At 18.1% G+C, this 27,987-nt stretch overlaps 7 protein-coding genes across 7 annotated transcripts; 1 reads left to right on the top strand and 6 right to left on the bottom strand.

The window, feature by feature from the left end:
• Positions 1-2,451: 2,451 nt before the first annotated feature.
• Positions 2,452-3,564, bottom strand: PRELSG_1136800 (conserved Plasmodium protein, unknown function; the record flags this gene model as incomplete). Its single annotated transcript, XM_028677653.1, has 1 exon — positions 2,452-3,564. One exon carries the CDS (start codon positions 3,562-3,564, stop codon positions 2,452-2,454), a length of 1,113 nt encoding a protein of 370 aa, XP_028534021.1.
• Positions 3,565-5,133: 1,569 nt separating this feature from the next.
• On the bottom strand, positions 5,134-7,242 carry PRELSG_1136700 (conserved Plasmodium protein, unknown function; the record flags this gene model as incomplete). The annotated part of the gene is made up of 1 exon (XM_028677652.1): positions 5,134-7,242. The coding sequence occupies one exon, from the start codon at positions 7,240-7,242 to the stop codon at positions 5,134-5,136; it is 2,109 nt and encodes a 702-aa protein (XP_028534020.1).
• A 1,126-nt stretch (positions 7,243-8,368) lies between these two features.
• Positions 8,369-8,886, bottom strand: PRELSG_1136600 (60S ribosomal protein L39, putative; the record flags this gene model as incomplete). Its single annotated transcript, XM_028677651.1, has 3 exons — positions 8,369-8,417; positions 8,605-8,708; positions 8,884-8,886. The coding sequence occupies 3 exons, from the start codon at positions 8,884-8,886 to the stop codon at positions 8,369-8,371; spliced, it is 156 nt and encodes a 51-aa protein (XP_028534019.1).
• A 1,253-nt stretch (positions 8,887-10,139) lies between these two features.
• Positions 10,140-18,533, bottom strand: PRELSG_1136500 (conserved Plasmodium protein, unknown function; the record flags this gene model as incomplete). Its single annotated transcript, XM_028677650.1, has 5 exons — positions 10,140-10,238; positions 10,319-10,412; positions 10,489-10,638; positions 10,754-10,826; positions 10,982-18,533. The coding sequence occupies 5 exons, from the start codon at positions 18,531-18,533 to the stop codon at positions 10,140-10,142; spliced, it is 7,968 nt and encodes a 2,655-aa protein (XP_028534018.1).
• Positions 18,534-23,241: 4,708 nt separating this feature from the next.
• On the top strand, positions 23,242-24,206 carry PRELSG_1136400 (lsm12, putative; the record flags this gene model as incomplete). Its single annotated transcript, XM_028677649.1, has 3 exons — positions 23,242-23,603; positions 23,833-23,962; positions 24,162-24,206. 3 exons carry the CDS (start codon positions 23,242-23,244, stop codon positions 24,204-24,206), a joined length of 537 nt encoding a protein of 178 aa, XP_028534017.1.
• Positions 24,207-24,632: 426 nt separating this feature from the next.
• On the bottom strand, positions 24,633-25,128 carry PRELSG_1136300 (conserved Plasmodium protein, unknown function; the record flags this gene model as incomplete). Its single annotated transcript, XM_028677648.1, has 3 exons — positions 24,633-24,694; positions 24,875-24,932; positions 25,039-25,128. 3 exons carry the CDS (start codon positions 25,126-25,128, stop codon positions 24,633-24,635), a joined length of 210 nt encoding a protein of 69 aa, XP_028534016.1.
• A 675-nt stretch (positions 25,129-25,803) lies between these two features.
• Positions 25,804-27,516, bottom strand: PRELSG_1136200 (eukaryotic translation initiation factor 3 subunit L, putative; the record flags this gene model as incomplete). The annotated part of the gene is made up of 1 exon (XM_028677647.1): positions 25,804-27,516. The coding sequence occupies one exon, from the start codon at positions 27,514-27,516 to the stop codon at positions 25,804-25,806; it is 1,713 nt and encodes a 570-aa protein (XP_028534015.1).
• Positions 27,517-27,987: the final 471 nt, after the last annotated feature.

Here is a 27,987-nt window from a genome sequence, read left to right as displayed (position 1 = left end):
ATTTTGTTTTGAAAATTTTTCATTTCATAAATTGATATTTTCGTTAATTTTTTAATGTTTATAGAAACTTTTTAAATAACCTTTAAAAAATGTAAAAATTGAAATAAAAAGTAAATATATGAAGATGCAAAATCAAAGCCTTGAATTAATTTATGATCATTAAGTATAAAAAAAAAAGAGTATAATTTAGTTTTCTTTTTAAATATACCAAAAGTATATATATATAATTTTTTTTTTATCCTTATTATCCTGAAAGCTACATACATAAGAATAACATCATATAATATCATACTTTATTTCTACGAATCTTGTTTTTATATGTATTTCTTAGATATTTACGAAATTTTGTAAAAAAGAAAATTAAATATATTTTATTTCAGGTATGGAATTTAAATATACATATATATATATCCAATATTACTATGTTTATGATTTTTTTTTTTTACTAAAAAAATAACATATTCATTCTTACTTAAAACATAAATAATGAAAAAGAAAAATATACATAAATTTTATATAATAAATTATAGACAAGGAAAAAAAAATCTTTATAATAATTAACTATATCACTAATTAAACTTATATTTTCTAATAATTATGCTGATAGTTTTTCTAAAAAAATACATTAAGACAATTTAAATTGAAAGTTTTCCAGAAACATGATATTTATTGACTGCTTTATATATCGTTTCTTTTTATATAAAAAAATTGTATTTTAATTTAGTAAGAACTATAATTTTATAAAAAATTTTAAAAATTGTGTATATTAATTGAAAATTAAGAAGTTATACACTAATTTAGAAAAAACATATATAAGTAACTATTTTCTTTTTTTGGGATAGTTTCCATTTTTTAATATATGAATATTTTCTGTAAATTCTAAAATAAAAATTTATGGACTATTGAATTAAAAAACTCAAAATCTTTATATAAAAGAAACATTTGCATTCATAATTTTACGAAATATTTCATGATAATTCAATTTTTATAACTTATAATACATTGGTCATTAAAGCATTGAATAAGGAATTCATGAACCTTTTTTTTATCTTGTTTATGATTTTTTTAATATAAAAGAATAAAAAATCACTATGAAAATAAAGTGATATAGTTAAATATTTAGTTACTTGAAAGTTGTAGAAGTTATATTTTTTAAGTGTAAATATTTTATGTTAATTTAAAAGTGTTAAATGTCTAGTATTTATTTTAGAATGTATTCCTAAAGAATATTTATAATTGGCTAATTCATTTTCTTCCTTAAAAACTTCTAAAGTTTTGTCAAATAAATAATACAAATTATGTGGAAACTCAAACTTGAATAGTTAAAAAAAAAGGAAAAATAAAGTTTCTTATCATTTTTTAAAGATATAACCAATTTTTATTTAAATATTAATTTTAGGAAAAGTATAGAAGTATAAAGAATCATACGCTCACCTGTAAGAAAGCATAATTTCGAGGTAATTTTGCTTTATAATTATTTTTCTTTCATGGCGAAAATTGTTATATAATTTAAAATTGTATTTTATGATACCACTTTCATATGATTTTAAGGAATTGTTTTTAAATTATCTATCTTTTAAAAAATTGTAATATATATATATTAAATGTTATAAATGAATTATTCTTCATATTAATTTTATCTTTATTATAAATATGAATAAAGACAATTAATATCTGACATTATTTAACATCTTTATGAAAGAGGAGAAATTTATATATTTAATTTAATGCTATGATTTTTTTTATATTTATTATAAAATGTAAATACATGCTTATATTTTAATCGTAATGATAAAAGGGCATAAATGTAAGCAAATATGTATATTACTTGATTGAATTTCTATCAAAATTTATTATAAGCACAAAAAAAAAGAAAAAAAAAATAGAAGACAATTCTGTTAAATGGAAATATCAGAAAAAAGTGTGAAACAAAATCTAAAACAATAAATAAAAAGCTATTATATAAATAATATTCATTGCTTTGAAATAATAATAAAAAAAAAGCGGTTAGAATTATTTCTAAGTTTATTCATAGTAAGCATTTTTGTATTTTTTAAAATAGAAAAATTTATATAATATTTCTTTTTTTTCTTTATTATTTAACTAAAAAATATCTCTAGGTTAATTTATTCTAATACGATGCAAAATTTAATAATTCAACTGTTTATAATTAACGGAAAACATTTCATAAATCTACTAACAAATTTGTGATTTTGAAAATTTTTATGATTTAATCGATTATTTTTATTTAATATTTTTATTTTATTTTATTTTTGCGTATTTCGGAAAAAATGCAATAGACTACGTCATTCTACATTTCAGACAGAGAATTATGTATGATAAAGAACATTTAGTTTATGGCCGTATAAAAATTATTTCACATTTTTTTGTATCAAGTTACAAAAATTCCTTATTTAAAGTGGAATAGCTAATATTTATTAATCTATTATCTCACTTATTATCATTAAAGTTATCAGAAGATAAGTTATTACCATGGAAATTATTAAAAGTAAAATTTAAGTTTGTATATGTATTATTTTTTTCTACTGGCGCTAATTCTATGCCTGTTTGTAAACTATGTGATATATTTTTTGGTATGCATCTATGTATTATTGTGGCAAAATCTTTGAATTTCCCATTACTGTCAGATTCATGATATTTAATTAAATTGTTTAATTCTTGTGTTATTGATATATTCAATTTACTTAAGCATAAGTAAAATTCTTTTTCTGAAATTTTATTAGCAATATAATTTTTTATTAAATTTTTTACTGTATTATTAAAAAAATCTTTTGATATTGTTTCTTTGTTTAAGTTAAAATTTTCTTCCCCCTTTAAATATTTTGAAATAGCTTCAACATTTTCAATTAAATTATCTGCATCTATGATATTTGGTTCCTCCCATACTATGGGATTTCTGTGAGGCTCCTGAAAGCATTGTACATTTTCATCAACATTTAATTTGCGCCATTTCTCATCCTTTATTTTGTTTATAAAATTGTTTCTATTTTTTCTATTTCTACTACTGTTAATATATAATGTTTTCATTACATTTGCAAAACTTAATGATCTACTGGGTCCATATAAATATAAAGACCTTTCAAATTCTGGAGTTATATCAATATTTGCATCGATTAATTTTTCTTTGAATTCTTCGTCTTTTAATAGGCATTTATCCCATTGAGAATATAGTTTTCTTATAATTTCATTTTTTTTTTGCATAGATTTATCAATATCTTCATATTTATCTTGCATATGTATAAATTTGGGGTTCATTGTCTCTGCTATACGTTCAGAATTATTTTTAATTGTTTTTGAAGGATCATGAATAAGTAATAAATTTTTATAATTTACAAAACCATCTTCAGTTACAAAACAGTTTTTCATCAGATAATCTATAATGGGACTACCATATTCAATTTGAAATATATTCATTACTTCAACAAAAGAATTATATAACATTAACCCATTTTTATTTTTATCTCTTTTTTTTAACTCATTACATATTTGTTTCATTAAAACTTCGAAATTGTCGTATTTTTTGTAATTGCTTTCCATTTCCATTTTTTCTACAATTGTATGTAAACAATTTTTAATATTATTTAATTATTAAATATTATAATGATATAAATTAAGGAATTTAAATTGTCTAATTTTAATATTAGCTATACCATAAAAATGAATTATATATTTTTTCTTTTTCACTTACTAATTTTTTTTTTAGTTTCTTTTACATTTCAACAAAAATTCCTCATATAATTTTAAAATTAAAATATATATGAGTATTTATTTATATATATGTAGATATGAAAATTAAAATAGACAAATATATTTTTTATTTTTTTGGTTATTTAAAGTTTACTTTAAAACTGAAGGAAAATTTGAACGTTTTGTATTGAAACAGATTTAGTAACAAAAAAACAAAAAAAAAATTTTAATTGTTTTTCAAAAAAATGTAAGTGTTTTATGGATAATTTTTTTTTTTTTTATTTTTAATTATAGTTTAAAATTACTTTTTAAAAAAGTTTTGTTTTAAACAAAAATTTTCTTATTGATCTTGTATATGTATAATTATATTTTCATGTAGCAAAATGACATAGAATTTTCTTTTTTTTTTTTTTTGCACACTTTAATTTGTCATATACATAAATTTTTCGGATAGTCATAATTTTTTTTGAAGTTAATTTTATTACATTTAATCTATATTTCTTTAGGTCTACTTACATGTTTATTATAACTAGACAAATATTTACGAATATATTATTTTTAAATAATAATAAAAAAAATAATTAAAATGCATATTTCATTTAAAATATATTTCCTTATTTGCTATTTTTTTATAAAATAAAAAATTTTGATAAATTTTGCAGCAAAAAGGAAAAAAAAAAACAATATAAAATGTGTAAGTGTAAATTTTAATTTTATATTAACAAGTTAGGTGTTACATAAATCAATAATAATAATAAATACAAAATTTTACAACATTTCTTTTTTTAATGAAGTATGAAAAGTATTAAGCTTCATATTTATAAGGGTTTTTTACATATTTTTAATTTCCATTTTTAATATAATTAAAAAACAGAATTAAAAGATTTTATGTGCTTTTTTTGACTGCATTTTAATATTTTAGTTTCATACATTTTTTTTTTGAAGTATAATTATTATTTGAAAAGAAATAATCATGATGAAATCAAAATATTAATACATTATTTTTAAAGTTGTGTTATAAAATATCTAAAAGTTAAAAAATAATTGCATATTCTAAATATAAATATTCAAGGAAATTATTTTTTTTTATAAAAAAAGTTGTATATACAAAAATTTCATTATTTTTATAGGTGCAATATATCAAAAAAAAAAAATTTTCACATTAGAAAATAAAACAAGTTAAAAATTATTACAAGACAAAAAAAAAAGTACAAAATTTTTATTTGCATATTTTAATCAGATAATGTAAGAAAACAAAAAAAAAGTATAAATATTTTTAATTAGTGAAATGCTTAAAAAGAGATATTATTTAAAATATTTTTAATTTTACTTTATTTTATTTTATTTTTATGTAAGCATACTTATGTTATTAATAAAAAAAAAAAATGTATTTTTTAAAATTTTTTGTACAGTTCATGATAAAATTTACGTAATTACTTTAATTTCCTTTTCTTTTCTTGATTCAATGTTCCTTATAATGTGCTTAATACTTTGTTTTTCTAATGAATGTAATCTGAATATATAATAGCTGTTTACGAATGAAAATACAGAAAACATATAAAGTAGAATGACATTTGATGTGGCTATGTTTTTTAGCACATTATCAGTTTGTAAGCTTTTAAATCCCGATGTATCTTTTATGATAGCTATGTTTAAAAAAATAGCTATACATATATCGATAAATCCATTTAGTATGTAACCGTGATAATTAGCATCCAAAAGTGAAAAAAAGGTACAAGATATTGAAATAATTTGGATTAAGTAAACGCTGTTGTTACCAAATAAAATGTATGTTATAAAATAAATTAATTGTAATCCTATAAATCCAATATAAAGCTCTCTCATAATTCTTAAGATTTTTCTAATATTTAAAATATTTTTACTGTTTATGATTTTCAATAAATCCTTTTTATTTTTTCTTTCGTCTACTACAGAAAACATTTTATTTTTATTTTTAGTTTTAAAATTTTCATATGAAATATTTAGATTTTCATTAAATGAATATTCTGAATCAGTTGTAGTTACTTCTGATTTTGAGTAATTTCTAATTTTTTTCTCATTAAGTAATTTTTTTTTGTCATATGCTTGATCATTTAATAAATAATTCATATTATTTATAGGTCTTTTTTTTACTGGTGCTAGGATTGAATTATTTTTATGGTATGTATCCATACAATTACTTAGAATATCATTGCCGTGATTTAGGTTAATAATTTCCATATCCTCATTTTTTATTTCTCTCTTATTAATTAATTGTTTTTCATTTTCATCTAAGCATTCAATGGACAACATAAATGGAGTTTTTAAATAATCACTTGCCTTTTCGGTTTCATTATATTTGCTACTATTTTCTATATGCATCTTTTGTTTTTTTTTGGGGTTTTCTTTATCTTTCAATAGAAAATTTTCATTTTTTAAGGATATTGATTCATTTGTGTTGCTTTTATGACTCTTTTCCATTTCTATTGAGTTTTCGTAACTCTCTTCATTTATATAATAGTCTTCATTATTATCTTGATATTTTCCTTTATTTTTCTCTTCATATTCATATTTATATTCATCTTGTTCTTTTTCCAATTTTTCTTTTTTTCTTCCTTTTGTGTTTTCATCTTCATAGCATTTATCACTACTATAATTATGATTTTCTTTGATTATATTACAATTATCCGCTAACCTATTATCATAATACGTTTGGTTATTTGTGGCATAATTATTATTAATGTTTTCTATATCATTATAATTTCTGTTATTAATATGGAGGCAGTGATTTTCCTGGTAACTTTTTTTTTGTTTTGCTTCTTTTTGTTTTTGATCATTTACTCTTTCTCTTTTTTTGGAGTTATTACTTTCACTTCTTTGGATAATGCTATATGACGATGTATCATAAGAATTAGAGATATTTGCGTTTATTAAGTTCATATTTTTTTTATTTTTTATTCCTCCATATAAATTTTTTTTTTTATTTTCTAGAATTTTATCATTAATATACAAATTTCCTTTCTTTTTACCTTTTAAAAAATTATTTTCATCTTTTATTGAAAGTTTTTTTAAGGTGTTTGTGTAAATGTCGTATATGGTATGATTGCCATTTTTGTTAAGGGAATTATTATTTTTAATTTTTTCATCTTTCGCATTTTTCATATCATATGAATATTCAGAATTTCTGCTTTCACTTTCGTGATCTAAAATTAACGACTTAATATGAGGAAAAATAGGAGTGTCCTCAAAAATTTCCTTTTTTATTTTTTCCTCACTTTTATGCTTTCGTGAATATTTTTCATGATTATTTCTATTTTTTCTCAGAATTTTTTTATATTCCATTGTATTTTTTTCTAATTCTTTCTTATGACTTCCGATCTTATTTTCATTCTTCGTTTCTATTTTGGATTTAGGATTCTTTTTAGTTTTCTCCTTTTCATATTGCAGTTGTTTTAATTTTATTTCACCTAAAATTCTGTTAAAATCATTGCTATTGTTAACATTAAGGGTAAAATCATCGTTTTTTAGGTGAGAGTTTTTATTTATAGTTTTCATTATTAAAATTTCCCGAAAAAAAAAAAAAATTGAAAAATAAAAAAAAAATAGATAAAAAAATCATAAAGTTTGTATTATATAATTTAAAAAAACTTAGACAAGAACAATGAAAAGAAAAAATTCAGATTTAAAAGTTTTTTATGTAAATAAAAATAACAAATATACTTCATTATTTGTTTACAAAATTGCATAATTTTGTTTTGTTTCATCTAAATACTAAATATTCTTAGTATTTTGCATATAAAAATTAGAATTAATTTTTTTTTATAAGTTTTGTGCACACACACACAAAAAAAAAATATTAAATCAAAAAGATATTATAAATTTTACAATTATAAAATTATAATAGTTAAGAAATGTTGCGTTTGTAATCATTGTTTAAATGATAAAAAAGAATAACAAATAATACGCTAAAAATTTATAATTTTTTTTTTTTTTAAGAAATTGTCCTCTTTAAAACAATTTAATAGGTTAATGTTCTTTGCACATTTTGAGATTTTTCGATCTTTTTTATTAAAAGACTTTTAGGAAAAAATATTACGTAAATTTAAGAAATACATAATTTGCATGTATTCTTTTTTAATTTTTTTTTTTTTTTTATCCCACAGAAGTTATGTATAAATATATTAATGTGCTTGTATTTTTTTTTTAAATAAAAAAATATACTTTTTTTAAAATTTAAAAAGAATGAAACTTAAAATGGGGGAAAAAAAGGTAAGAGTTACCAAATTATTCTCATAATGAATTTTTTTTTTTTTTGTTATTTCTTTCTTCCTCTATACATATCATAATATAAATTGTAATTAAAATATATATTTACTTGTAATTTTTAATAAAAATATTTTACTTTTTATTTTTCAAGTTTATGCGTTTAGTTCGTGCAATTAAAAAATAAGTATTTGTTTTTCCTAAATTGTATTTCTCAATTAATTCTTAATTTATATTAAAAGATTTATTTTCTATTAGAATTATAATAGTTCAAAATTAATATATTCTATTTTTATATAAGATAAAACAAAACAAAAAGGAAAAATGCAGAAAAAAAATTCTTAAAAACGCATTCTTAAATCTTTGGCTTATGTTTATTCATAACTTTTATATATAAAAATAAAAAATAGTTGGCTATTTATAATCCTAATTTAGTTCTTCTCCAGTGTCTTCTTTTTGTGTTATATCTAAAAATGGAGAATATAAAATAAAAATAATGAAAAAAAGTTAAACGTTTAAGTATAAAAATTACAACATTATAATTTACTGCTTCACATTCATTTAAACTACAGTATATATTTGTCGAATTATATGTATATTTTGTAAAATTTTATTTATTTATTTTTTTTTTCTTATATAATAAATTTTTATTACCTTATTTTCGTATCTTTCTTTAATCTATACCAATGAGGCACTGGCCTATTTTGCCTCTTCTTTTTTCCAAGCTTTTGTTTTAATTTGAAACTTTTTATTGATCCCTTGTGAAAAAAAAAAAAAAATACGTATATGAAGAATATATATATTTTTTTTGATAATATTCATGGTACATTTACTTTAATTTTTATAAAGTATTTATATAAAGATGTTTATAATAATTTTTTGGATTTTTATATACTAAAAAAAATTTTTTTTGGATGTATTTTATGTATTTACCATTTTTTTATATGAGGAAATAAATCAAAGAATGCTTAGTTGAAAATAAAATTTAATTTTGATTTGAAATAAATAATTTAAATATAATTAAAGATAATTTCAAATAAAAAATTATATTTTTCTTTTTAATTTAAATTAAAAATGAAGCTTATAAAAAAAATATATATATATATAAAAAAAAAAAAAAAAAGCATGTAAACCTATAAACCCTTACGACTCTGGCAGCTTTACCTTGAATTATTTTGTTCATTCCTTTTTTTTTATATGCACATAAATAAAAAACTATTTGAGATAATATTTATATTTTTATTCATAATATTTAAGTTATTTCGTTATAATATCATTATTGTTAAAAAAATTTTTTTTATATTTTTCTCATAAAAAATATAAAAAAAAGTAAAATTAAGATGTAGTATAAAAGAAAGAAATCAACATATATATTGAAAGTTCTATTAATTTTATGACAAAGTTCATATATTTAAAAAGTCAAAAAGGAAAATGTTATATGATTTTTCCTTTAAAATAAACTATTTAGAAAAAAAAAAAATATAAAACCAATTTATAAAGCAAAAAAATATTAATTTAAAAAAAAAAAACATACTATTTTTTTTTTATTTTACAAATTCTTAAACATAAACTTTTATATAAAAATTATCTTTTAATAATTAATGGAAAAACATATTGATAAACCTCTAATATAAATTTTTTTTAATATTTTTCTTATTTCTCTTAAAAAAAAGTAATATTGAAAGAAATTTTGACTTAAATATTTATTGAAATGCATGTATGTGTTTATGCTAATTTGTTAAATATATAGTAAAACGTAATTTTCATAAAGTTAAACATATATTAAAAAATTTATAAGATAAATTAAAAAAAAAAAAAGTAAATATTTATTCTTGTGTATATATACTAAGAAAAAAAAAAAAATTATTCTTATTTTTTAAAAGATTGATTTAGAATGGAAATTATTTTAGACATAAATTAGTAAATTAAAATAAAAAAATAAAAAATACAAAATAAATCGTCCGTTAATTTAGTCAGAATAAAAAATTAAAACTCTGTTTTATTAATTTCTATTTTAAAAATTATTTCAAAAAAAAAAAAAAAAAATCAAGGAGGAATAAAAGAAGGATCATCTGGTGGAATTAAAGATTTAAAAAATAATTTTAATAAAAAAAATTGATTTTAAATAAAATTTAAGAAAACAAGTAAATCATTAATTCTTGTATGAAAAAGGAGAGAAAAATTCTAAATTATATTAGGAATTCTATAAAATTCCAAAAAAAGGTATCATAGTCTTCACACTGTGCTCTTATATTTAGTTTAAAATTTTTATTGGTATTTTGTGTATTCTAAAAAGCAAAAAAAAAAAGAATTTTTTTGTGAGAAAAAAACATACGTAACTATATATATTCTTTTTTTTTTTAATTACTTTAATGTCTTTGTGAAATTCTATAGTCGCATTAAATTTATCGTTGACACGAACATAAAAACATGTGAAATCACAGTAATAACTGTCTAATAGTCTTTTGTAAAAAATAAAAATAAAGAAAAATGAATGAAAATAATAATAAATATTTATTTTTACTTTTTTAATCTTACTCATATTCATCATTCTTAAATAAATTAACAATAGAGGGAGTAGCCAATGATACAGTTGTAGCTGTTATTTCAAAATTTGCATTTATCATTTTTTCTATATTTCTTTTTTCTTTATCATTTGTTAGCAAACAATCTTCAGATCTTATAATACTATAAAAAAAGGGAAAGAAATAAGTAAATTATATAATTTATATTACCAAAACTTATTTAATTTATATATATTTATGTTAAAAAAGATAATTATAAAAAAGAAAAGAGAATTTACCAATTCTTGTTTCCAATATAATCAGGAAAAGTTTTTAGCATATACTCAAGAGTAACTATTTTTGATTTTTTATCTATTAAAAAAGATAATGAAAAACAAAGTTGTAATAATGGAAAAGTATTTATGGAATTATTAATTTTTTTTATTATGCAAACGTAAAGTATTAACGATTATCAATAAAATATTTGATATTGATATATATTTTTTCTAAATGTTTAATATTCTTACTTTTTTGATAAAAAATTTTTTGTAAAACTTTTCTTTTTTGAATTTTCAAAACTTTTATATTATTTTGTTGGGAGTTACTTATTTTTCCTCTTAATAAATCTTTTAATATGTTAAGAAATTCAACATTTATTTGTTTGACAACATTAAATACAATTTTTTCATTTTTTTCGTTCTTTTCAATTACTCTCTGTATTATTCTTTTTATTTCTTCTTTGAAATTAATATTTAATAAATTAATTAAGATACTTTTTCTTTTTCCCTCTCTTTCTTCTATGTTATAACTTTCACTTGTATATAAAAAATATTTCTTTTTATTTAAATTAACTAATATTTTATTATTTTCTGAATTACTTATTAATTCATTCATAGACGTTTCACAATTATTAGTGCAATTTAAAGTTTCACTGTCTATTTTTAATTCGTCATCATGCTCATTTCTTTTTTTCACTTTTTGGTTTAAATAAATGTTATATGCTTTATTCTCAATTTGGTATTTTGAATTGTTTTCTTCATTATTTATTGGAATGGAATCATTATTATTATCTTTACATATATTTTCAATCAATATATGAGTTTCATCTTTTTTTTTATATGGCATTTCTTTTTCGTTTTGAAGATGAATATTTTGCACTATTTTATTTGTTGAGTTATTTTCTATATTATCTGTGATATTATTTAATTTACTGGTTTCATTTAAATTGCTATCACTAATAACACAGTTGTAATTATTATTAATATTGTTTTGAATATTTAATATTTTATTACTTATTTCATCTTTATCAGTACTATTTGTTTCTTGTACTTTACATTCTATATATGGGGTACAAATGTTTAGATCATTAAAGTTATTTTCATTATTGTTATTAATTGTAGAATTACCTAAGTTACTATTTCTATTGTTTTCATATGACGAGTAATTGTCATCAATAGGATTTTTTTTTTCTTGATTACTTACATCATTAATATTATTGCTAATGTTTTCATTTTTGCTTATCACATATAAATCATTTATATTACTGTTATTTTTTAAATTTTCGTTTAAATTTGTGTAGTTATTTTCACTTGACAAATTATTGATGTTATGAACATTACTAATTAGATTATTATTTAAATTGGTATTAATATCATTATTTACATTAATATTTATATTAGAATTATTGTTCATTATATTTTTATTTATGTCATGATGCATAACTTCATTATTAGAATCTTCATGATACGTAATATTTTGATTTATGTTATTAATAGAGTTACATATTTCCATGTTTGTTATATTTTCTTCATTTTTATTAGTAATAGGATTAATAAGATTATTTTCAATAGCACAACTATTTTCTGTTAAATTATTTTTGTTTATATTATTTATTTCTAGTTCTTCCATTTTATTAGAACATGAGAAAATTTCATTTTTTGTTAAATTACTACTATTTTCTTCATTGTCAATAATAGATTTATTTATATGATTAAGTACATTTTCAGGATTTTTCATATCATTTAATTTCGGAGAAACGGAATCACTAATAGGTTCGTTTATTTTGCTTTTACAAGTATAATTGCATATATTATTTTGATTGTCAAGCATATTATTATTATTTATATTAAAATCATTTTTTATGTTGTTATTTATTTTATTAAAATTTATAGTAATATTATTACTTATATTGGTATTATTAATATTCTTATTTATATCATTCATATTACTATTTTTTATATTGTTATTACTTACGCTGTTGTTTATATTATTGTCATTATTAATTTTACAGTTTGTTTCAACATTCTGCTGAGTATAATTATGATTTAATTTATTCAATAAATGATTTTCCTTTAAGGTTACCGATTCATCAATTAAATTACTAGTTACACCTGTTGCATTTGTATTATCCGTTATAGAATTATCAGGATTTATCATAGTACAATTATCAATAATTTCATTATAGTTTTTCATATTTAGATAATTATCTTCATTTCTATTTAAATCGGTATCCATAACTTTAATATTTTTATTTTGTATATTTAATGAAGAATCATTGAGATCAATATCTTGTTGATTTATAGAATTTATTAAATTAAAATTTTTTTGTTTTTGTAATTTATTTTTTGTAATTCTTACATTTTTATTACTCTTTGATAATGCATCATTATTTGATGATGCTGATGAAAAATTATTGTTTGCTTTTTTTTTTTTTCTTGATCGTTTTGAACCCTTTAAAGAATCTACACTATTCATTAAATCATTACATTTCTCATCTATCTTTTTTCTTTTATTAATATTTCTTTGATAATTAAGATTAATTTCTTGATTATTCTGATTTATATTTAAATTTAGTAAATTTTCATTTAATGCACTTGAGTTATTAAAAAAATTTTCTTTTCCTTTCATTTCATAATCTAAAATATTTTTTACATTTGATTTCATATCAGTCATTAAATTAACATTATTTAATGAAAAATTGTCTTTATTTACAATATTCATATTATTTCCTTTTCTTTTAACATTGCTTGCATTTTGTTTTAATAAATTACGATTTATTGAATATAATATATTATTCTGATTTTCAAAATTACAAAATTTATTTGATATATTATTATTTTTAACTGGCGCATTTTCTTTTAAATAGGAATCGTATATATTATGTAATTTTTCATTATTAATGTACATGTTTTTTTGCATACAAAAATTCAGGGATGATTGATCCATGTTTAAATTATTTAAATTTACATTCTCATGTAGTAAATTATTTGAATTTTTACTATTTAAGTTCATATCGTTTAATATATTACTAGTGTTATTTTTGTTTGTTTTAAAATTATCATTTAATAAATTTATTTGATTTTGCTGTAAAGTCATTTTGTCATTAAAAAGAAATGTATTATTGTTATTATTACTATTATTATTATTATTATTATTATCGCTATTATTATTATTGTTAATACCATTATCATTATTTAAATAATTATTTATATAAGGAGAGTTTAAATTATTCATCAATAAATTAAAATTATTATTAATATTAATTAAATTTTTTAAATTTAACGGTGGTTTTATGCTATTATTTGTCGGCATGTCAATTGATTTGTTAATAATATACTGTAAATAATTATTTTTATTATTTTCTGATATATACTCATATGTATTATTAAAATTATTAACATTGCTATTACTATTATTTTTCTTTAATTCTTCGTTATTAACATAATTATTATTAGAAATTAGTTCTTTATATGTATTATTTTCATAACCATAGTTGACATTATTATGATCATTATTAATGTTATTATCATTTATAAAAGAGTAATTGTTTTTATTTATTTCATTATAATTATTTACATTGTTAAGAATATTCATATGATTTAAATTACTTGAGTTATTAAATTCTTTCATATTTGAATTATTTTCATTTCCTAATGAATTTATACTGTTGAAATTATTTAAGTTATTATACTGTTTTAATAAGTCATTACCTAAATAGTTCACAGAAGAATAATTTGGTGGTACTTTATTACGCATTTTTTTTATATCTTGAACTGCTAATTTTTCATCATTGTTTAAAAATATAGTTTCTTTAGGAATATTAATATTATTGCCTTTATTATCATTGTTACTATTTAAATTGTTAATAAAATTAGAACTATTATTATTAACATCGGAAGTATTCATGTGGTTCATTTTTTGTATATTTAATAAATTATTTCTGTTCATATTATTCATTATTTGATTTTCATTATTATTATTATTTTTTGTATACAAAACTTTATTTAGGTGCATCATGTTATTTTTAGTGTTTGCCATGGTATTATAAATGTCATTAAAATTACCTTTTCTATCTGAGTAGATATTTTCATTTTTATCATAATGAATAGGTGTACTATTGGAAGGTGTTAATGCCTCTACATTTCTAACAATTTTTTCTAAATTTGATTTGTTGTTATATTCATTTTTTAGAAAATTTATATCAGATGATAAACAATTTTTATTATTTTCATCAGATAATATATTTTTATTCATTTTGTTATTTAGGACTATTATTTGATTATTATTATGCAACTCATTGAATGGCATATTATTGTTAGTAATATTATTATTTAAATTATTTAATAATTCATATTTTATGCTATCAATTTCATTCTTATCATTTGTTGTAGAATTAATCATTTTATTATTATTTATATTTGAATATATATTAGAAGTTTCATTTATATTATTAGTGCTATTTAGTATATTTGCATTCATATTATTTTTCATATTCACATTACTGCTTAATCTATTATGTATATCTGAATCATAAAAAGTGTTACAATTAATATTTGCTGTATTTTTTATATTGTTATTGTTAAAATTGTTGTTAATAATACTATTAATATTATTATTACTATTATTATTTAACGTATTATCTAAGCTATTATATGAATTAAGTGATTCTAAAGGTGATATTTTTCTTTGTTTCATTAGGTTGTTATTTAGAATGTTGTCATTGGTAATATTATTATAATCATTTTTTATATCAATTAAGTTTAATTTATCATTTTTAGGAATCATTTTCATTTTTAGTATGTCATAATTTGTATTTAACATTAAATTATTCTGTGAATTATTTAGGCTATTATCATTGTTATTAGGGTTAATTTGATCATTATTATTTAATAAATAATAATTAGGTTGTAACTCATTATTTTTATTTAAAATTTGATCATTCATGTTCATCCCATTATTTAATATTCCTTTGTAATTTATATTATTATCCTTTGTTATATAATTAGGATCATTTAAATTTGATGAATTTAATAAATTTTTAGAATTATCAAAATCATTAAAATTATCCGAGTTATCAGAATTTTTAATTAACTTATCCATATCATTTATATTAGAAAAATCATTTAAATTATTTAATAAATTATTTTTATACTTTTTTAAATTATTCAAATTGCTATTTATATCATTAGATACATTAATAGATATATTATTGTTTATTTTTTGAGTAACGTTATTGTTATTAATAATTTGTAAATTATTTGTTATATTATTTGTTATATTATTTGCTAAATTATTCGTTATGTTATCAATTTCATTAATATTGTTCATTAAGTTATTATTCATCAAATTATTATTTAAATAGTTTGCTGAGCTATTAGCAGAATTATTTAAAGAGTAATCGATTGCTTTAGAAGAGTATAAGTTTGGTGAATTTATTTTTGATGAATATAAAAGTTTTTTTATATTATAATTAGTGGATGAAGGTAATGATGATATATTTTTTAAGGGACTATTTATTTGTAATGTTTTATTATTATTATTATTTATATTATTAATGTTGGGGTTTATACCACTTAAATTAGAATTTAAATTGCTATTTTTTGGTGTATTTAAATTATTAAGAATTTTATTTACATTTATACTATTTTCCACATTTTTGTTTATTACTTGATCAGTATTATTTATGTTGTTATATATATTAAAATTGCTGTTATTAATTAGATTATTTGTAAAATTAATTTTATTATTTACCTCTTTATTCTGATATTGCTGATAAGTATTTAAATTGTTTATAGTAACATCATTTTTATCTGTTTTTAAAGAAAAATTATTTTTTTGTATCATATTTATATTTTTCATTATATTTAATTGCTTGTTCATTTTTTTTGGAGCTCTATTTGCAATATCATTTTGTATTAAATTATTGTTTAATATATTCATATTATAGTTTCCATTTAACTTGTTATTATTCATAACATTCTGCTTCAGAGTAGTTACATTGCTTTGACTATTTAAGTGATTATTTAAACTTATATATGGTTCATTATCTGTATTGTCTGTAACATTTTTAGAATTAATTAACGCTTCTGGATTGTTTTTAAAATTGTTATTCATGTTTATTTTATTTACACTATTATATATATTATTATTACTACTATTATAGTTATTTAGAACATTCATATAATTATTATTTCTTGGAATTTGATTTTCTATTTTTTTAAAGGTTTGTGATGGAACATTTAAAACATTGGGAAAACTATTTATAACATTATTGCTATTATTAGTATTATTATTATTATTCACATTTTGCAGTTTGGAAAGATTATTTATTTTATTTTTCATAGAAGAATTGTCATAATTTACTACATATTGATTCATGTAATTTGTTATGTTTTTTTGAGAGGTAGTATTTTGATTTGGTGACTTTTTTTCTAATTCATTCATTTTCATATTTTTATTATATTCATTTATCATGCTTAGGTTGTTAATGATATTACTATTTATTTTATTAACATCATTCATATTACATTCATCATTACTATTATTATTATTATTATTATGAATTATTTGGTTATTAGTATTTAAAGAATTCATATAATTTACATCTTTTATAGTTTCGTTATAGTTAACATTTAAATTATTTTGATTATTATTGGAAGATGATATCATATTTGCGTTTAAATTTAACTTATTAATTTTACTTTGATTATTTACATTATTCATTATCATACTTTTTGTAACTTCAATTAATGTATCTTGTTTATTTGGAGAAATTTTATATTCATCACCGTTATCAGATATATTATTAATATTCATTCCCATTTTATCAGCAATAATATTATTTGGATAAAAAATACTATTTTGATTATTATTATTATTGTTACTATTGTAATTTCTAATCATGTTATCATCATAATAATTAGGTGACATAGAATAATTATGATTTACGTTTTCACTGTTTAGTTCATCAATATTAGGATTCTTCATTAATTGCATTTTATTTTTCATGTTATTGTTTATGTCACAATTCATTTGATTTATATTCAATTTACTTAACATATTATTTTGATGCGTATTTGCTACTACATTAGTGGGATGATTATTCATTATTTCATTTTCATTTGATATTAAATTATCGCATGTGCTAAAATTTCTCAATTTGTTTATGTTCATAATTTTATTGTTATAATCATTTCTTTGGTTCATAGCCTGATTGCTGTTATTTGAAGAATTATATTGATTATAATTGGGTAAATTTAAATTATTTTGTTTTTCGTTAATTTCATATATATTATTGGCAATTAAATTTTTATTTACATATAAATTTTGTAATTTGTTTGAATTTGCATTTACCTGATTTATATTATTACAATCAACATTATTATTGATATAATTTTTATTATATATATTTTCACAATCATTTATATATGAAATATTATTTTGTAAATTTTTCATATGATTCATATTATTTATATTTGACATTTTTTTGAGGTTGAAGGAATTATATATTTTGTCATCAACGAAATTATTAGCTTTATTATTAGCACTTTTGTTTAGAACATGCATACTGCTATCACATACTTTATTTTGTTTCATCAATATATTATAATCGTAAGGGTTTATATTTTGTTCATTGAAAACATTTTTATATTCAGGATTTGCTGAAATTAATGATTCTTGCATATCGTAATTACTCATATTATTCATATAATTGTTATTCATTTTTATTTGATCATTCATATAATCAACCTTTCTTATGCATGTGTTTTTGTTATCAACATTATTAAAATTTCTTTCCATCTTTTTTTAATTTACAAATATCTATTTTTTTTTTTAAAACATAATAGCAATTATGTGATCAATAATATAGATATTTATAAAAAATAAAAAAAATAAAAAATGGAATAAGAAATTTATATAAAAATATATACATATATTATAAAAAAAAATTTACACTAGTAATTTGTTAATATAAAAATATAATTTATATGGAAAGGAAAAAGAAAAAAGGTAAATGATGAAAATGCGATAATTGTGTTATAATTTTCTTAAATAAATATGTAAATATATATTTATACGCATAACTTTTTTTTAGTGTGTTTAAAAAGTATAAATATGTATAAAGTATATATATTCAGTAAACATAAAATTTAAAAAAATGTGTATAAATGAAATGATATTTATATATGGAAATCTAAAAGTAAAAGATGAAATATAAATAAAATAATCAATGCAGTTTATTTAATTGAACAAAAAATAAAAATTGTGAAAAAACATTGTGTCTGAGTAGTTTTCATATATTTTTTTATCAAGGCATTTCTACACAATTTTTAAAAAAATTCATGAATATTAGATATATATATTTAAATATTTTATAATCAATAATAAAAAATTTAAGCTTTTGCAGAAAGGGGAGGAAAAATTTTTTTTTTAATCATAGCAGTAAATTTTTTTTTTCCCCTTTACAATTAGGTGTGCATATAAGTGATTAATAAATATTTTTGGCGATATAAAAATAAAAAAATACAGCAAGAAAAATTATTAATAAATTCAATTTTAATAATACTTCATTAAGGAATCAGGAGAAAAAAAAATTCAGTTAAATTTTTTAATTCATAAGTAAATAAAAAAATAGACTTTTATAAAAATGAAATGCCCATATAAAATGTTCATTTTTCATTTCTTTTGGTTTTCTTTAAAATTTTATATTTTAATCGTCAGATCAACAATACTATCAATGTAAATCCAAAGTGGCTCATAAATGAAAGTAAAATAAAATAAAAACAAAAAAAAAAAAAAAAAATAGAAATAAAAAGAAAAGAAAAAAGAAAAACGTAAAAATAGAAAAAAGTAAAAAGATAAAAGGAAAAAAGAAAAGAAAAAAAAAAAAAATAAAGGAAATGAAATTAAAACAAAGCTTATAAGAACAAAATAAAAATAAAAAGTAACAAATTATACATATATAAATAAATATTTTATAAGCAAAATGTTTGTATAATTCATAATATTCATTAAATAACTCATAAAATTTTAAGTTAAAAAGAATAAGATTAAGAAAAAATAATTATATGCTTAAAATATATAAAAAATTAAAAAAAAATAAAGTTATATTATATTGTATTTAAGAATAAGTCATAATATAACATATAGAACAAGATACATAACTCATTTGACTTATATATTTAAAATATAAAAAAATATATAGGTATTTTCATATAAATATATATCTTTTAATAGATAAACTATAAATAATATAAAGTGAAATAGTATAATTATCGTATATATATTTTATAAAAATTATATATATTTTTATTTTACTTTTTTGTAAAATTTTTTGTGTGAAACATTCAAAAATGTATTAAAAATATATTATTATATGGTTTATATTTTTCGTAAAAAAATATAAGTGTGAATAATTAGGATATTAAGTTGTAGCTTATTCTTTTATAAATGAATTAAAATTTTTCTTTTTTTATGCCATACGAATACAATAGATTTTTATTTGGTGAAAAAAAAAAATAATCTAAAATATAACAATAAAAGAAAATATAAAAAAAAATGCACATGCATTCATTAATATAATGAATTTATACAATATAGTAAGCATTTATAATAATTAATAATTTAGATATGCCCATATGCACATAAATACGTACGCTAGTTTTTCATTAATTTTTTATAAAAATTATTAATGAATAGTTATTAAGATTATTGTGTTGGTGTATTTAAAAAAAAAAAAAATTGAGAAAAAATCAAATAGAAAATACATGTTGAGTAAAAATACTAATCAAGAAACAAATAAAAAAATATCCTTTATATTTAAAATCTATAAATGAATTTTGAATAAAAATGCTAATTAAAAAATATTATAAAAAATGTAGATTTTCTTATATATTATTGTTTTTTTGTTATTTTATGCAAATGAGTATCAAGCAACTATTTCGAAATGAATAAAAAAAAAGGAATATGCATAAATCTTATAAGAGTATTAATTATTTTTGATTAAAAAAAAGTAATTACATCCTTATTTCTGTTTAGTACATTTCCAATAATAGTTTTTTTTATGGATATTATACTCACAAATATTTTTTTTTGAGTTAATTTGTACGAATATAAATCATGTGTACGCATTTTATTTTAAGAAATGTAGATATTTTAATATTTTTGAAGTATAAATAATCTTAAATATTTACATATTATTTCCTTTTTTATGATGCATATTATCTTTTATTAAAAATTACAATTTTATATTTTTATTTTTATTTTATTTGGGGGAAAACCAATAACCTTATTGAAAATTTTATGTTTTAATATGGAAAAAAAAAAAAAAAAAGTAAAAAAATGGAATATTTTATAAAATACTAAAATTGTTGTAACCTAATTTCTTTATATATTTTATTATTAGTAATAAAAATATCTTAATTTTGGTATTTTAATTAATAAAAAAAATAAATGAGAATGTAACTAGATTTATTATGAATACAAATAACGATAGCATAATAACAAAATAGTTCTATTTAATATTCTCTGAAAAAATACTAATTCTTAATGTTTCTTAATATTCTTGTTTTTTTTTTGAAGAGTTTTATTTATTATTATACAAATCAAGTAAATAACATGAGAAAAATAATTTTTCTTAAAACAGTATTGAATTATTTTTTCAAAAATTTAAAAATATAAAAAAATTAAATTTTTCCTTTTTATCTATTTATTTCGTTTATTAGAGGGTTTCAATTCAATATATTTTATATTTTGAGCTTTATATTAAGTTAAGTGGTAAATTTAAATTTATTATTTCGAGAAATTGGTTTTGTTTACAAAGGAAGAAAAATATGGTATTTTTATACTAAACAAGTTTTAAAAGTACATTATATATTATTTATACATAATTTAATATATAAATTAAGCTATGCTTCCTTAATAGTTTATATCATTTTCCATGTATTCTAATGAATACATATTTTTTCTATTTGTATTGTTACAAAACATTTAAAAAGTAAACTAATTGCATATATGTTATGATCTTTTATGAAAAAGGTGTATGCAATGCCAAAGTATTTAATAATCAAATATACTTTTTACGCTTATATGCACTTTTTATTATATTTTAAATATAATTAAATTTTTTTTCTATTAGTATTAAAAAATATATATAATCATGCATAATATTTGTATTGTATTTTTTTGAATTTTTTCATACTAATTTGTATATAAGCACATGATTAGGTATAAAAATTAAGCTTTAAAAATAACATATGTTTAAAAAATTGAGTAAATTATCTGTAATAGTAAAAATAGTAATATAGCTGTTAATATATATTATTAAAAATTTTTACTTATAAGAAAGTTGCAATTAATGAGTTTCAACTTGTGAAAGTATATAACTTTATTTATATACCTATTTCCATATTATTATGTCATTAATTTAAAAATATATATACGTACTTCAATAAATGAAAGTTCTGTTTTTTCTTTTATTTAATTTTTTATTTTTAAAATATAACTTTTTTTTTTTATTCAATGTAATAATAATTTTTTTGTATATCCATAAGATTCATTATAGCAAAAAAGTATCTTGATTTTTCATTTTAATATAAAATATGCTATTAAATACATTATTTATTTTTATATGTATTCTTAAAAAACTTTGTTTTATTTTATATTTCTTTTATTCTTAATGATAAATTGTTTTTATACTATATTTTTAATTACATATTTCTTTTCATACTTTTTAATGGGATCATAATATTAAAAAAAAAAATATTGAAAAAAAAAAAATATTGTACACTTTTTATGTATTCTTTTATATGAGCTATGTTATATATATTTAAGCTATTTTGAAAATTTTATGTATAATATTTTTTTCTACATATATTTTAATTGATAATTTGGTTTATTTTAATTTTTTTAATTCTTTTCTTTTAAAATGTTATTGTTATATCTATATATTTGATAGTTTTATTTTTATTTTGTTGACATAAATAATTCATGTTATTTATAAACATTTTTTTTTATTTTAATTTTACGTTTTAATAAAAAAAAAAAAAAAATAGTATTGATAAAAAAACTTAAAGTTTAATTAAATGTGCCATATAAAACTTTACATTAATTCATGCATATTTATATGTGGTAAAAATTACAAAAAATAAGGGTTTAATTTTAGTTATAAACCAATAAATTCACATAAGTTTTCCTCATAAAATTTAAACCATTCTCATATATATATAAAGTTTTTTTTTTTTCTTTTGCACACAAAAATATGACTTTGTCATTTTCTTATAATTAATATTTTGATGTAACTCCATAAAATATTTGATTTTTTTCATTTTTTGAAATATAATAAATATAAACATAAATATATAATTTGTACATTTTGAGATATCTTAGTTTTAAGTCTTTATCAAATGTAGTATACTATTTTACTCCTAATTTCAAATGAAAATAAATAAGAAAAACAGATAATTTATAGACTTCTAAAACTTATATGAACAATCCATAAAATTGTAATATGGTCAAGAATAGTTTTGATCCATCTTTGTATTTTGGTCATACAATAGTTACAAGAACTTCTGATGGTCATACATTTGAAGGGGAATTATATTGCTATGATACTTCTTCAAATTTTATCATAATAAAAGAAGATAATAGAAATGGTACAGCAAATTTTTATATAATTAGGACAAACATAATCACAGATGTTGAAACAAAACGAAGAGTAAAAAATATATATGACCCTTTACCCATAATTGATAAAAATATTGTTGAAAAAATTGAAAGAAAAGCTATACTTAATTTTGAAAAAAATAAATCCCGTATTGGAATTGGGGTAACACAGGAAGCTCAAGACTTATTTGATTTTATATGGAAAACGTAAATTGAAAGAGAAAGAATATTTATTTAGTGTAGTATATTATATATATATATTCTTTTTTTTAATATAAAATATGTTATAATTAATAATGGTTTCTTTATATTTCTTAGATTAAAAAAAATTTATCTTTTTCATATTTTTATTAAAAATTTAATTTAATTCAAATTATTTACTTCTAGCCTTCATATATTTATATATATTTGTATTTTTTTTTTTCTCTTCATATAGGCATCCTGATTGTGTTTGGAACAGTAAAGACATCTTAGTACTAAATGGTGAAGTAAGTATTAAGCCACCATATGGGCCTGATAATTGTATAGCTAAAAACGAAAAATTAAAAGAAAGATTCACAACTGTGGTAATTAAAAATAAAAGAAAATGTGTTGTAATATTTTATATATTAGTAAAATTTTAATTATTTTTAGACAGTGATAAAATTTATGAGTTATTTATTTATTATTTTTTTTTTTCATAATTCTTAATGCTAAATTAAAATAATTTTATTTTTTAGTTTTTTAATTTTGTTTTTATTTATTTATTTTTTTTTACTTATTCAGATATCAAAATTTCGCCAAAAAAGAAACTTGTCCAATAAAGAATAAAATACCTTAGAATTAGTCTCATAATATTTTAATAAATTAAGAAAGCTTCGCTATTCTTTTATTACAAAATACTTTTACTATATTTCTTATATTAATATTAAATTATTTATACATATTTTTATCTTTTATTTATATATAAAAAAAAAAAATATTTTTATTTTTTTGTTGAACTTTTTATCATTATACTTAGTCATCAAATTATGTATGAACTTGTTTATATATATATATATATATTATAACAAAAACCTATTATATTTATAATTTATTTTTTCCTATATATATATTTTACAAATTTTTTTTTTAAATAAAATAATTTTTTTTTTAAATTTATAATAATTTTTTCTTATGTATAAGATTAAACAATCATTATAAGAACACTCATGAATTTTTAAAGCTTTTGTTTCTCTAATTGTTCGTCTTTTTGGTTTATTTTTTTCCACTGACATCTATATCGTCTTCTGGATCTTTTTCATTTAAGTGAAAAGAAGCTGCAGTAGTACAAAAAAAAAGAGAAAAAAAAAAAAAAATATGCAATTTAAATTTTAGATGTATTTTTTTTTAATTTAAAATTTTTGATTCAAATGCTGTATTAATTTTTATTTTGAGCAACTTTTATATAAAAAAATTGTTACAATAAATAGTGAATTTTTTTGTTTCTTTTTTCTTACGCATAGTAAATTTCAAGTAAAGTATGAAAAGAATGAAAGGAACAAAAACTATAGCCCACTAATTTTTTTAGTATTTTACAATATATATAAGGGAATAAAGAAAAAACAAATTTTTATTTATACATATATATGTGAATATATGTATGTATATGATTTTACTTTACCTGAACCCAGAAATTTCTTAAATATTTGGCAAAATAAATCCAAAAGTCTGGTTGAGGGGGAGGATAAGAAATAAAACCCGTTTCACTCATTTTCAATAAAGGAAAACAGAAAAATAAATTAGTAAAATTAAAAGCTGTTTATATCTTTGATTATATATATATATTTTTAATTATAAAAAAAAAAAAAATGTACACATTTTATTTATAGATTAATTTTTTTATTTCCTTTATTTTTAAAAGGTAACGCTAAGAGAATGCGAATGAAACTCTTAAAAATACATTAAACTAGGAAATTTACTTGTAAAATTATAATTATTTTTATGTTAAATGCATGTAAATATAAAAAATAAAAGAATTATAATCTCTTTATTAAACACAAAAGTAAGAAATATTTTTGGAAATACTTGAACAAATAATATTTTAATAAAAAATATTTTATTGCATCAAACCAAGAAAAACGTGCTAATGAATTAATTAAAAATATAAAATATTAAACAATAATATTTTATATATTTTGTTCTATTTCTTATATTTTTTTTTTTTTAGGTTAACTTTTAAAGGAAAAAAATGATATAATTGTAAAAATTATCTTAAAATTATTAAAAAATAAGAGTCATAATAATCTACTACACAAATATATATATATATATGTTTATTTTATTTTTGCAATAATTAATAGATACATGGAGATTTTTTATTCATTAATTTCTTAATTTTAAAAAGTACGATTAAAAAAAAAAAAAAATATACAAAAGATATTACTATTTATTCCACTGTTATTTGAAGATTATTCTGTTTGTTTTTATTCTTGTTTTTATTTTTTCTTCTGAAATGGTCATATTTTGTTTTGTAAATATTATTTGAACCATTTCCTTGTAAGTTATTCAAAAGATTTTTACACATATTTATTTGATGAACAAAATAATCAATAAAAATTTTCTGCTGTGCTTTTGTTTTTATATTTAAGATATCTAAGTCAATATAGAAATCAAAAGAACTCCCAAAATTATATGTGATAGTTTCTCCTGTATATAAAGGTCCATCTTTCCATATTAATTGTCTGCTGCAATTTTTTACACACATAATATTTGAACAAACATTTTCGTCATCTTCATCTTTATAATTCATTAAATCTCCTAATTTTTTCAATTGTATATTATGATATAATTTCGCATAAGATATAAAATAAAAAGCTTTTTTTTGATATGTAACATCTTTTAAAAAAATATACATTTGTCTTAATGTTGGATCTGAATTATATGCTTGATTTTGAAGATTTTGAAAATTGGCTAATAATTGAAAACTGATATTTGATAAAGGATCAATAAATTTCGGGGCTACTCTAAAAAACAAATCAGCATATGTTTGTTCATTAGCTGACTGCAAAGCATAAAATTTATTTGAATAATTTTCTTTTATATGTTGCAGAATTGTTTCATCTAATCTGGCATTAGTTAAAGAGTGACATATAATTATAATTAAATACATTTTATCGATAAGCTTATGTATTAAACTTTGTTGATATCTTTGTTGGTTGGATAAATGTATTTTTTGTTTTGATAAATATATTAATATTTGTGATAATATTTTAATACTATCATTATATCTTTTCAACATCATGTAACAAAAAGCGATATTATAAAAAATACTGATATGACATATTGTAACTTTCCAATACAAAGCTTTATGATTTAATTCTATATTGGATATTAATTTTAAAGCAGTATGGTAATCGCCCATTAAAACGTGTAAATTTAATAAAATACAGCACGCAAAATAACCAAATTGATATTTACTCGTTAAATCATCATTATTAATACTAAAAACATTATTAACAAAGGTACTTTTTTCTTCTTCTGGAAGTGTAGTAAATTCTGCTTTTAACAATAAACTATGTAGTACTTCTAAAACTATACTACTTTCAAACACTTCAGCATTTTTTATTATAAAATCTATTCCTTTTAAATTTTTTTCAGGTTCTTTTAGTAATTCTACCTTGAAATGACACATGGATTGATATTGATATACATATTCAGATAAGAAGTCATATATCCATACATGTGGCATAACTAGAACATTATCATTGGAATCTCCTGACAAATCAGTACATATTGTTGAAATAAAATTTAATAAACATTTATAATTATCCCATGCATTTTTACGATCTTCTAATGTTATATCATTTATTATAAAAACGTGGCGATAATATAACTCTTCATATAAAGAATGAATCAAATTATGAAATCTGTTTTTCTGCTTATAAAAATTATCTACCAATTTAATAGATGGCCATCTAGTGTTCTTGAAGTATATTTCAGATATAGTATAAAAATCAGTATCAAATAATTTTTTTATTGCATCAGCATTGCGATGATACACAAAATCATGTAAATTAATTAAAAAGGTTTCTACTTCTTCTTCAAAACTCACTGGCTTATCTTCATTTATATTATTTTCAATTTCTGTTTCTTCAGCCATTTTTTAAAAATAAATAAAATAAATATATATAAATAAATTTTTTTTTAGATATTAACGAGGTTATTTTTTGAAAAAGGAAAAGTAAAATAAAATAAAATAAAAAAAATTAATGAATGAACGATAAATATATTTATAAACAAATAAATATGCAAATTATTAGCTAAATATATAAACATAAATATATATATATAAAGGAAACGACGAAACTGATTTTACGTTACAATCTTAAAAAAAAAATAGTAAGTATGCATTTTGTTATAGAATAAAACTTACGTAGAAGTATATGTATATGTATATATATATATATATATATAAAATGTATATACTAAAATTTATATTTTTATAATTAAAATGTTTAAAATATGATAATATACTTATTTTCAAGTAAAAAAAAAAAAAAAAAAGAGATGCAAAAAAAGGCGTATTTTTTATTTTTTTTTTATTTTTGTTTTTAATGTATTATTATAAATT

Source organism: Plasmodium relictum (genome assembly GCF_900005765.1).
Source record: "Plasmodium relictum strain SGS1 genome assembly, chromosome: 11".
NCBI classification, from domain to species: Eukaryota; Apicomplexa; class Aconoidasida; order Haemosporida; family Plasmodiidae; genus Plasmodium; species Plasmodium relictum.
The sequence above is the reverse complement of the archived record's forward strand: the minus strand, read 5'-3'. Positions and strand labels throughout refer to the sequence as shown.